Consider the following 10860-nt stretch of genomic DNA (forward strand, 5'->3'; position numbering starts at 1 on the left):
ATCCCAGCTCTTTGGGCAGTGGGCAGGGGACACCTTGAACTGGTTGCCAGCCAGTCGCACACAGGGACAGACAATTAGCTCGCTCATTCACACCTAGGGACAATTTGGACCGACCAATTGACGTGACATCCATGTTTTTGGAATGTGGGAGGAAACCAGAGTGCCCCGAGGAAACCCACGCAAGCACGGGGAGAACATGCAAACTCCACACATGAGGGCTCGATCTCATGACCTCAGAACTGTACTATACTGGTTAATTAATGGAAGTAGGGTTAAACTCAGTCAACTATCAAGAAAAAACATGTTTTTTACTAGAAAATCACAATGACCCAGCAATGGTGAGCTCTTATCAGAAGAGGTCCGTGGGCACCTTAGCTGTTCTTAAAGGGCACCACATTGGAGATCCCTTGAATAAAAAAATTAAAAATGATTGTCATTAAAAGCTTCTTTGCATTTTACCTGTCGAACTACCATATTAACACGTTTGAGCATGTTTATACTTAATTAATTTGTTTACATTTACTATATTCAATCAAGACAGCATCGCATTAAAAAAAATATATATAAGGACCCGGATAAATAAATGTTGAAAAAGACGAAAAAAAAACTTAAAATTTACCGTATTTTCCACGATAAGCTGATTACCGCTTCATGACTTTGCCCTCCCCAGCTACTTTAAACCACCTAAAGGGACAATGTGTAAAAATGGACAAGTCGATGTCGCTGAACTGTGTATTGGAACCAAAAACAAGTGCTGAAAAGCATAAGTGAGAATACAAATTAAAGTCTCAACGTGACAACCATTCAAACTGCATTGTGACTTTTGTAAGTTTGAGTCTTTTGGTACCCGCAAAGGCAAGATGGCAGACAAAATAATGTTGACGGCCTCTAGGTAAATCTTATCCTATGTAGAATATATACCCATCTCTCCACCTATGACCATTTTTCAATTGCTTATATAATAGTTCATGTATTTCTTTTCTTATTATTCAATTCAACGTTGTTTTCCAAATAGTACTTTGACGTTACACGAAAGCACTGAATATTACACACTGTGCCTTTAAGCGATAACAATTTACAATGTGTCAAACAATTTATGAGTATATCAACTTCTCCCAAAGATAACAACAAAAGAAAGCAAAAAGTGTCAAAAATAAATTTAATACAAATTTACTTGTAGAGCAGAGAGGTCATGAGCACATGATGTAATATTCTAAAAACAAATCAATCCCTGAGCACACCTTAAAAATCCCCCATTTAAAAATTACATTTAAACAATATTTTCCTGTCCCCTAAGCGGCAGTCGTTCATAGTTGCACATAAATACAGGAACTGTTTGATTCATGACAGTGCATGTATGGCACAGACCATCATAAACTGAAGACCACATTTGGCATGATGCAAAAAAATTTAAAAACCTTTTGGAATAAAACAAAAAAAAAAACCTGCTGTCTTTGTATTTGTCATCAACAGCTCTCAGCTACCGTGAAAAGAAAAGTCAATTTAAAGACAGATGTACTGCATTTGTTTCAATATCAAGTAAGTGATCCAAAAAGGATAATTTTGTTTCTGGACAGCCAATGAGAGAATATTACTAAATGAGGGTTTTTATTCTGTGGGCATCAGCTCAAGCCAGAAAAAGAGTCATTTGGCTCAGCTCTGGTCTCGTTGATGGGGGACGGGTCTTTATTAGAGGTTCCAGCCTGGGTATCATTGGAACGATCGCTATCGCTCTCGATTGTAATCGGCGAACGTCTTTCTGTGCTCCTCTGTCGCCGACTCTTCTTCTTGTGTTTCTTCTTCTTCTTCTTATGACGTTTGCTGCGGACGCTGGGACTTCTGTCCTCTTTCCGGTCTGAGTGTTTGCCATCTTTAGGGGATGAGGGCTCTTCAAGGTGTCGGGTTTTATATTTCCTCTTGCCGCCTGGCTTTTCGTGGTGAGACTGTCGTGTTGACGGTGAGGTAGAGCGAGATCTGGATCTAGAGCGAGTCCCAGTTCTGGATCTAGAGCGAGTCCCGGTTCTGGATCTTTCCCTCTCTCGCCTGCTCGCTTCCGTGCTGTGACTCCCGGAGTGGCCGCGTCGTTCAGAATGCCTTCGTCTAGCTTGATGGTTGTGGTCGCTTTCTTTCCTTTTATATTTGCTGTCACCGTGTTTGTAGTAGTAATAGTCTTTTTCTCGAACGTGCCAATGAACTGGGCTACGGCTGTGGTATCGGCGCTCTGTACTGGACTTTCTCCTCTTGTGCTTTCGTTTTTTTGAGATGTGTTTCCGACTGGAGCGCTCGCAACTGTCTTTGGATCTTCTATCGTGCTCATTTGAGGCTTTGTATACAGTTGACTTGAGAGTACTGACTCTTTCACTGGTGTCAAGAATCCGGTTGTGGATGGGCTGGGGCCTTGGCGATGCCGCCGGACTGTCGCTGTCAAAGCGAATGTGCTGCGGCAGTGGCGGCACATCTTTCGCGTCATCGCTTGAGTTCTCGTCGGAGGAGAGCTGAACTAATTCTGGCGTCCTTTCTGAATTTGGCTTTATAAAACCCACAATAACACAGTCGTCGCTCTCCGAGGATGAACACTGATTAGCTTGAACGTGTGTTGCGTTTACTTGCGGCGATGAAGTCTGAATTTCCAGCGCTTCTTCTTCCAGGCTGCTATCAGAGTCAGAATCATGGACAGACTCAGCCCCTGTGCAACTTTGCTCCGCTGTGGTGGAATAAGACGGCCCCGGCGTCTCATCGTCCCACAGGGAGCGGCTTAGGTTGGTCGTAGCATATCCCGGGGTCCTGGGGGGCTCCAAGCCGATATCCTCGTCCTCAGAAATGGCAATTACGGATGAGTTAGAGCTGAAATCCGAATTGGAGGAGTGTGCCGAGCCATCGTACGTGGCGTGTTGGTCGTAAGCTTCCATGTTGAACGGGGACTTAGCAAAACTGATGAACTCGTGCAGGAAATGATCAGTGCGGCCCTGGAGGAACGGCCACAGCTCTTCCTGGATGGCTTGGTCCTCCATGTCCACACGGGTGATGCGGGACATGATGATGTGCTGGACTATATTAACCAGGGAGCCGTGCGCTCCGTATAACACTACAAGTTCTCGTTTCAGCCAAGGGATGAGTCTGTGCAAGCAGGCGGGGTTTTTGCGATAGAACTCTGCCGAGGTGTCCCGGGAACGACCACCGTCACGCACAGTGCGAACCCTCAACCCCTGCCGGTAAAGTTCTCGTCGGAAGTTGACCATCTCCAGCTCTCTGACATTCTGCGACTGACGGCCTTCACTCGCTGCTCTTCTCTTGGCCGCCATCCTCATCATCATACGCCGGATGTAACGGGTCTGCTGCTCCTGGGGAGGATTGTCTGTCGGCTCGAACAGGACGCCATTGTCCGGAGGTGGAGAAGTCCTTCCCCAACGCTGCCGTTGCACTCCGGTGAGAGTGGTTCGGTACCTAAACCGCACCCCACCAAACATCCCAAAAGAGCCATTACTCACTGGCTTCAGGTCATACTGTTTGAAATCCTGCTCCGATTTGATACTGTGATAAATAGAATTAAAGGGCTGCTTGCATAAGGGGCATTCGGCCTTGTTCTTGGACCACTCGAGGATGCAGCGGAAACAGAACTTGTGCAGGCAGATGTCCAAGTGGGATATGTTGTTAAAGACATCCAAGCAGATGGGACACTTAGAGTCCGGGGACACTTCGGCAGACTTGGATTCCGGGGTTTTACCCCGATTCCTCTTCTGGTTCTGCTGCAGGGCAAGCTTGATTGCAGACATGGTCTAAAACAAAACCAAATATTCAAATGTGTATTGTCAAAATATTTCAGATTAATCGCAAGAATGCCTTTGGTTTCAGCTCATTCCATCTTTCTTGCCCAACTGCAATTTTGTTTCAACAAGAAAATGTGGACCACCAATAATCATATGCCATACAAGATCAAATGTGCTCATGTATGTCAATTATATTCCACTTCAATTTGCAATATTTTACCAGAAGACAAAAATAAAGTGATTTTAAAATGTAAGAACAGTCACATTCGGATTTCATTTGCAAAAAAAAAGCCAATTGTCGTGTCTTAAGTATCTCAAGTTAAACAAATCATTGGAAGGTAAGGTTTTATGAACGTGCTACCAATTCAGGAAAAAAAACTGATTGCATAAGGTTTGAATACATACATTCGTTTGGCAACCTTAGGTCAAAAAAATAAACGAGAATTGTGCTGACTCAACAGTGACATACTGTATACGGTTATGTAGCATATTGTAATGCATTTCATAAATATAAGTGCCATTGCGCTTAATCAGACGACTCCCGGGTATCTCATTCTTGTGTAGTATTTCAGTAACACAACCATAACTTGATGATTGCTTGGCGGATATTTGGGTCAATTTTGCATGTCAGAGACATCTTGATCGCAACTATTTTGATGTTTCGGCAATAAACAGTGAAATTACGTGGCTAACGCTGGGCGGGTTTCCTTTTAGTCCTGCTTATACACTCACTTCACAAATTAATAGTTGACAACTCAAAAGAACACGTTAAAGGTAGTCTTACGACATCGAAGCCATGAAGGACAAGTTTGATCATACTTCATTACAAAAATGGGACTTGTTTGGCTAGCTAGCTAGGTTAAGGCTAAAGTCAAGGAGCTAAGCTAACTGCCTTCGAGTAGTTGTTGTAGATAAAATAATAAATTTACCTCCAATTTTTCATCCCACGTTAGTTCGGTGACGTATTTTTATTTTTCGCCAAGAATCACATTTCTTTTGGCATTCGACAAATTCCAACTCTTCCCGAGACGCGGAGCGTGCCCGAATGACGTCACTCTTGTAACTGTACATTGGGTTTTCATAACCTGTTGTGAATTTCCGACCTTCACAATAAGAGACAGATACTTCCGGTATAATCAAACCAGAACATTTGCTTGAGAGTACATATTATAATAAGACTCAAGAAAAAAAAGCATTGAAACCCTCACGAGGGCAAAGAGCATGAAAAATTATTGGATAGAGCTTAAAAGCAATTAAGAGAAAATATGATGCCGTTATGGGCACCATCAGGTGGTACTTGCCCAAAACATACCACAGGAAATGGTGCCACTACGACCCGTGTGGTTAAGGGATCCAACCAACCAAGCAATATTAAACAAGTAACACACCTTATGTGATTGACAATATTTTCTTTTATTGGGATATTCACAGTTTTTACAAACAGACACTTTAAAAGTAAAATAGGTCAATGATGACTGTGGCTTTCCGGGAGTTCTGGCACAACTTCGCCCGTCTCCATAATGGTGTCACCCTAAAAACAAAACAAGACAAGACAAATTATTATGAATGATAAATGAAAACTTTATTTCGAACATTAAAAAATAAAAACAGGACAAAAAAATGACTCAACAACAAAAATAATGTTAACATAACATGTTTGAAAAGGGATGGTAAGAAACAGACGCTTATTTTCCGTACCCCTTCATCTTCCCTATTACATTTTACAGATAGCTTCTCTTTTGTGTCTAAATATAACAAAATCTCACGGATATACATATTACATAGGTCTGATAGTATTTTTTACACTTATCATCGTAGTACAAAACTATTAACGTTATAATGCTACTAGTCACTAAATATCATTGTTAATAATAATAACAGTTAAGATATAATAATAGTAACAATAACAACAAGGTTAACTATAGTTGTAAATGCAGTATTTCCAATGTCTAGTATCACTCATACCCCATTTTCTTCATCCCTGTATTCTGCCAGTAATGTTTTTTTTTTATTATTTAAATTTGAACACGTGAATAGCTGGACATTGTTTGATTACGTCTTTTAAATTGTTCCAAAGTTGACTCCACAGAAAAAAACACACATACTGTTCCTGGTGGTTCTTACCATTGGGATTTTAAATTTACTACAGCCCCTTAAGTTATAACTTCCCTCTTTCCGAGTGAATGATTGTTGGGTGTTTTCTGGCACTTTGTTTTTGTTGACCTTAAATAGCAATTGTACAGTGAAAAATCTTACTAAATCATCCAATTTTAATAATTTGGACGGCAGGAACAAAATATTAGTATGATCCCGATATCCTATTCCTTGTACGGTTCTAATTGCACGTTTTTCGAGGATAAAAAGGGGCTGTAGTGATTTTTTGTAATTATTGCCCAAGACTTCTGCTCAATATGTTATTATATAGGATATATAACAGCATAACAAATGCAAAATTAATACAGCAGAATAAGAAATGCATTCCTTTTTCTCCTCAACACTGTAAAACAGGTCAAAAGCCACAACATACCAGAGTATTTTCTTTATATTTTTAAGATGGATATGAAGAGTAAAAATGAACTGGTTAACACTTACTGGAAAAAGCCTATGTTTCGATTCCACAATCCCATAAGGTCTTGTCTGTAAAGCAAAATAAGAATTTAATGAGAGGTGATTTATTACAAATGGTGCTTTAACATCCCCATGAACACACACACACTCATTGCTCAAATAATTTCCCATCACTGATATGAATGGAAAAGTTATCAAATACATATGCCGACAAAATTCAGCTTTCTTTGTAAACAATGCAGTCATGATCATAATTTAATGTGCAAATAATCAAAAAGTCTGTGCATCAGCAGTTCATGCTTCATAACTTTGTGCTGCTCCTTCTGATGCATACCACTTGGCCAGCAGGGGTCAGTATAAAACTGGCATAATACACAGAGAGCAAAGATGTGTATTACTATTTAACAATACTCATAGTCAGAAATAATTTGTTGTATAGCATTAAGAATATATCCCATGAAGGTTACATTGTTTTAGCTAGATTTTTTTTTTTCGTAATTGATTAATCAGTTGAACAATCCACTAGAAAATATATAAATCCTCAGAATTTTTACTTTTCGGGATTCAATGTTCACTGCTTTTGAAATAATGTCATTAAAAAAGACCATTTATCTTTTATACTTCTTAGAAACAGAACATGTCACTAATTCGGTAACAAATTGTTCTAGACAACTAAAATTGGTCAGCCCGCCTGAGCGCTAATCCCGGTCACAATACAGTTCTGATGTCAGAGGGGTTAAATCCAGCTATCAGCCTTTCTGTGCTGAGTTTGCATGTTCTCCACGTGCCTGTATGGGTTTCCACAGGGCACTCAGGTTTCCTCCCACATTCCAAAAATATTCGTTGCAGATTAATTGGTGACTCCCAAATTGTTCCTAGGTATAAATGAGCGTGTGAATGGTTGTCTGTCTCTTTGTGCACTGCGACTGGCTGGCAACCAGTTCAGGGAGTCCCCTGGCCACTGCCCGAAGTTAGCTGGGATGAGTTTCAGCACCCCCGCCACTCTACTGAGGATAAGCGGCGCAGATAATGGATGGATGGTCCTGCCGTATATGTGGGTGGCTCTTTAAAGAATTACAATTTTCTTTTTCGTCATTGATGATAACTTATTGAACATTTCTTACAAGACTGGATGTGGCACTTAAGTAAAAACATGTAGTAAAAATTTAAAAGGAATAAATGAGAAAAAAGAATATTAGGATATGCAATATTTACAAGTTAGTGCTTGTAAACTAGTCTAAGTAATAAGTGCATCTGAATAAAAGAGTTTTGAATGTTTTTTTGAATTCTCACCAAATCTGCGTTTTTGTTGTATTACTGTTAATATTCCGGTACCTCATTCAATTGTTAAGTCTGCGACTGTCTTTTTCGTTTGGCACTTTATGGGCTTCAGTGCTTGCCGTAGCTTCAGCTAATTTGCATCGCGCTGAAGGTAAGACGTGCCCAATATGAGTTGGATGAAGAATGCATATTTTGCTAGATATAGGAGCTGCTTTCACAAATTATTTTTGTATATAAAGATATATAAGTTGTGCTAAATGATGTATATTAAAAAGCACTAAAGAAGTAAAGTAATACAGCTTGAAACGATGATGCAACATGTTTTGATGCAAACACGCCACGAGGTGCGGCTTGTTGAGTGATGACCCGTTTTTTTGTATCTTTAATGTTTTAGATTATTGCAGTCGTGAACAGATGCCCTGACTTTTGTATTGTTTTGTTTACTGAATGCAGGTACGTGGGAAAGTTATGTTCATTGTTATTATTAAAGTTTCACTATTAATGTGCTCGCATGTCGTCTGCTGGCCGTAGCTTCAGCTAATTTGCATCGCCCTGAAGATTATTGAAGTCGTGAACAGATGCCCTGACTTTTGTATTGTTTTGTTTACAGAATGCAGGCAATAAACCGAGTGACTGTGAAACCTTGTGTCGCGTATGATTGGGGGTCGTTACACTAGCACATTGTTAAGTACTTTTGGAGGTCTGCAGTAACTTGAAAAGCGTTAAATAATGCTCACCATTTAGCATTTACAATTTATGGTTAAGGGCAGCACGGCAGTGCAGTGGTTAGCTCGTTTGTGGCACAGTTCTGAGGTCATGAGATGGAACCTCCTGTGTGGAGTCTGCATGTTCTCCCCATGCTCGTGTGGGTTTCCTCCCACAATCCAAAAACATGCATGTTAGGTTAATTGGCCAGTCCAAATTGTCCCTAGGTGTGAATGAGCGAGTAAGTTGTCTGTCTCTGTGTGCCCTGCAACTGGCTGCCAATCGGTTCAGAGTGTCCTCTGCCCACTGCCCCTAAGATAGCTGAGATGGGCTCCTGCACCCCCGTGACCCTACTGAAAATAAGCGGTGCAAATAATTAAATTATAGTTAAACCCACTATTACAAAAAATGGAGGGAAGGTGAACTTTTCCATGTGCTTTAGGTGTGATGACATGGTTTTATAATGCAGCTTTAACTTACAGCAATATGGTATTTCACGCAGTAGTGGGCAATCCAAGCAGGAATCAACAGCCGAGTAAGTGTAAAAACACTCCCTTTGTAGACTTTGTAAGTCTGTAAAAGAAAACACATTCATTAAAAATGAATTAAAAGGGTTAAGAACAATAGTAAAATGCTATTCATAATAATATAATATAATAATTAATGGAATAATAATTATAATCATTTGCAAGTTCATCTCAATGATGCCAAATGTAAGACTGTCCGACTTCTTAATTGTTCCAATGCATTCATATTTGTAAGCAAAATGCAGAAAAATATAAACTAATACTAACTGACTAATAGTTATGAATACACAATAATTGTGATTACCACTTCTAGTTAGCATAAGTACCACTCACGTAGAGCCTCCACAGGCTTTTAGGCTCCAGAAAACGTTCCCAGAATTTGGCGACAGCACCGAGGGGTTTTGCCTGCAAGACGGGTTCTCTCGGGCTTAGTTCCTGGTCCTTCAGCCACTGCCTTCGGAGCTTCGTGAGCTGCTCCAAACGGAGTTTTTCGTCCGGAGTGTAGCCAGACATGATCGTTTATTCGATTATTGTTCAACAACCTCAGAATAGGACCAATGACACCATGGAGGACGTCACCTCGGAACCGGATGTGTGTGTGTGTGTTGAGCTCGCTATTATGCCAGTTTAGTAGCGACACCTGCTGCACGGGAGGATTTTACTTTGAGTATGTTTAATATTTGTAATCGCTTTTTGTTTGGCATTTCATCGTTACAATCAAAATCAGAATGGAACAATCAAATAACCGTATAAAGTTGGTTAAAAGTTAGTTTCCAAGTGAACAAAAAGTGCTGCAAAAATGCATGGAAAAAGGTTATCCGAAAAATAACAACAAGGACATAAGGGGGAGTCCTGTAGGTCGGATATTACAGTTGTATATTATACCACTTGTACACTATGAACATTTTTCTATATTTAACGATTAAACCTATAACACAAATTCGTTGAAGACATTTTGAAAAGTGTATTTACATTTTTAATATTTCTTTTTGTGAATGAAAAATATTGCTATAAATATAATGAAATTTATGACTCTTTCATTGTCCTTGTTCTGTGTGATAAGTCCAAATGTAATACGATATCTGGATAAGGTGGTATGAGTAACGGAGATCGCAGGTGTCATCCAGAGGTGAATATCTTGCCAGAATTTTTGTAATTGGGCACGAGAAAAACATGTGGTCAGTGGTTTCCATATCAATGTTGGTAAATGAGCGTTATGTTCAATTATAAACAGGATTTTAAATTTAAATTTTTGATGTTGTTCTTACATTTTAAAGGGAGGTCCCATAACTTTTATGGAATTTTGTATTTTTTTATATATTTTTTATCTATCTATCTATCTATCTATCTACCTCCCTTGGTCATATCCCTCAAGAGGGGTGACCGACAGCAAGACAAACACATACAATAACAAAGAAAATAATAAGGGAAAAAAACAGCTAAAACACACAAACATTTCTAGGCCAACCCAAATGCCAAGTTAGGCACCTCGGCAATTAAGTTGGTCATGCTTTTGTCCCTCCAGATGAAACGGGACACAAGAAAGCGGCCATGTCACTTGGGTCAGGGTGACACAACACACTCTTTCGTTCAACAGCTTTCACTGGTTTACCCCTGCCGCATCATACAGGTGCCCTGCCCATCCCTTAGAATGTGTCCAAACACCCCAATATCCTTTTACAACACCTCTCCACTCATTCCTATTACCAACAAGAGCTCGAGCTTCCAGTAGATTTAGACCTCTTTCCTGCAGTGCATTCATAACACCATCCATCCACGTCAATTGCGGCCTTCCCCTTGGTCCTTTTCATTTACTTCTGCTCTGTAGATCCTATTCAACATTCGCTCCTCATCCATCCTCTCCATGTGTCCAAACCAACCGAGTACTCTCTTATCCACACGCTTGCTCACACTCCATTCTGTCTCTCATAATTTTCATTTCTCAATACCATATAAATGGAATTAACAAATAAACAAATGAATGAACGAATAAACGAAGCAAATCAATAAAC

General features: G+C 40.0%; 2 protein-coding genes across 2 annotated transcripts; both read right to left on the reverse strand.

Moving 5' to 3' along the window:
• Positions 1-1145: 1145 nt before the first annotated feature.
• Positions 1146-4833, reverse strand: toporsa (topoisomerase I binding, arginine/serine-rich a). The gene is made up of 2 exons (XM_088341886.1): positions 4697-4833; positions 1146-3776 (listed from the first exon to the last, which is right to left on the reverse strand). The coding sequence occupies exon 2, from the start codon at positions 3771-3773 to the stop codon at positions 1623-1625; it is 2151 nt and encodes a 716-aa protein (XP_088198012.1). The 5' UTR covers positions 3774-3776; positions 4697-4833; the 3' UTR covers positions 1146-1622.
• Positions 4834-5156: 323 nt separating this feature from the next.
• ndufb6 (NADH:ubiquinone oxidoreductase subunit B) lies at positions 5157-9461 on the reverse strand. Its single transcript, XM_088341893.1, has 4 exons — positions 9182-9461; positions 8802-8894; positions 6360-6404; positions 5157-5298 (listed from the first exon to the last, which is right to left on the reverse strand). The coding sequence occupies exons 1-4, from the start codon at positions 9359-9361 to the stop codon at positions 5233-5235; spliced, it is 384 nt and encodes a 127-aa protein (XP_088198019.1). The 5' UTR covers positions 9362-9461; the 3' UTR covers positions 5157-5232.
• Positions 9462-10860: the final 1399 nt, after the last annotated feature.

This window comes from Urocampus carinirostris, chromosome 8, assembly GCF_059441175.1.
Source record: "Urocampus carinirostris isolate Australia breed hairy pipefish chromosome 8, RoL_Ucar_1.0, whole genome shotgun sequence".
In the NCBI taxonomy this organism is placed as follows: Eukaryota; Metazoa; Chordata; class Actinopteri; order Syngnathiformes; family Syngnathidae; genus Urocampus; species Urocampus carinirostris.

Bases quoted from the DNA above. Each gene is read 5' to 3' on its own strand.
- ndufb6 (XM_088341893.1), bottom strand. From the start codon at position 9,361: ATGTCTGGCTACACTCCGGACGAAAAACTCCGTTTGGAGCAGCTCACG. The intron at 8,895-9,181 runs GTGAGTGGTACT...TTTCTTTTACAG, and splicing joins AAAGCCTGTGGAGGCTCTAC to ACTTACAAAGTCTACAAAGG. The intron at 6,405-8,801 runs GTAAGTTAAAGC...TTTGCTTTACAG, and splicing joins GCGTGAAATACCATATTGCT to ACAAGACCTTATGGGATTGT.
- toporsa (XM_088341886.1), bottom strand. From the start codon at position 3,773: ATGTCTGCAATCAAGCTTGCCCTGCAGCAGAACCAGAAGAGGAATCGG.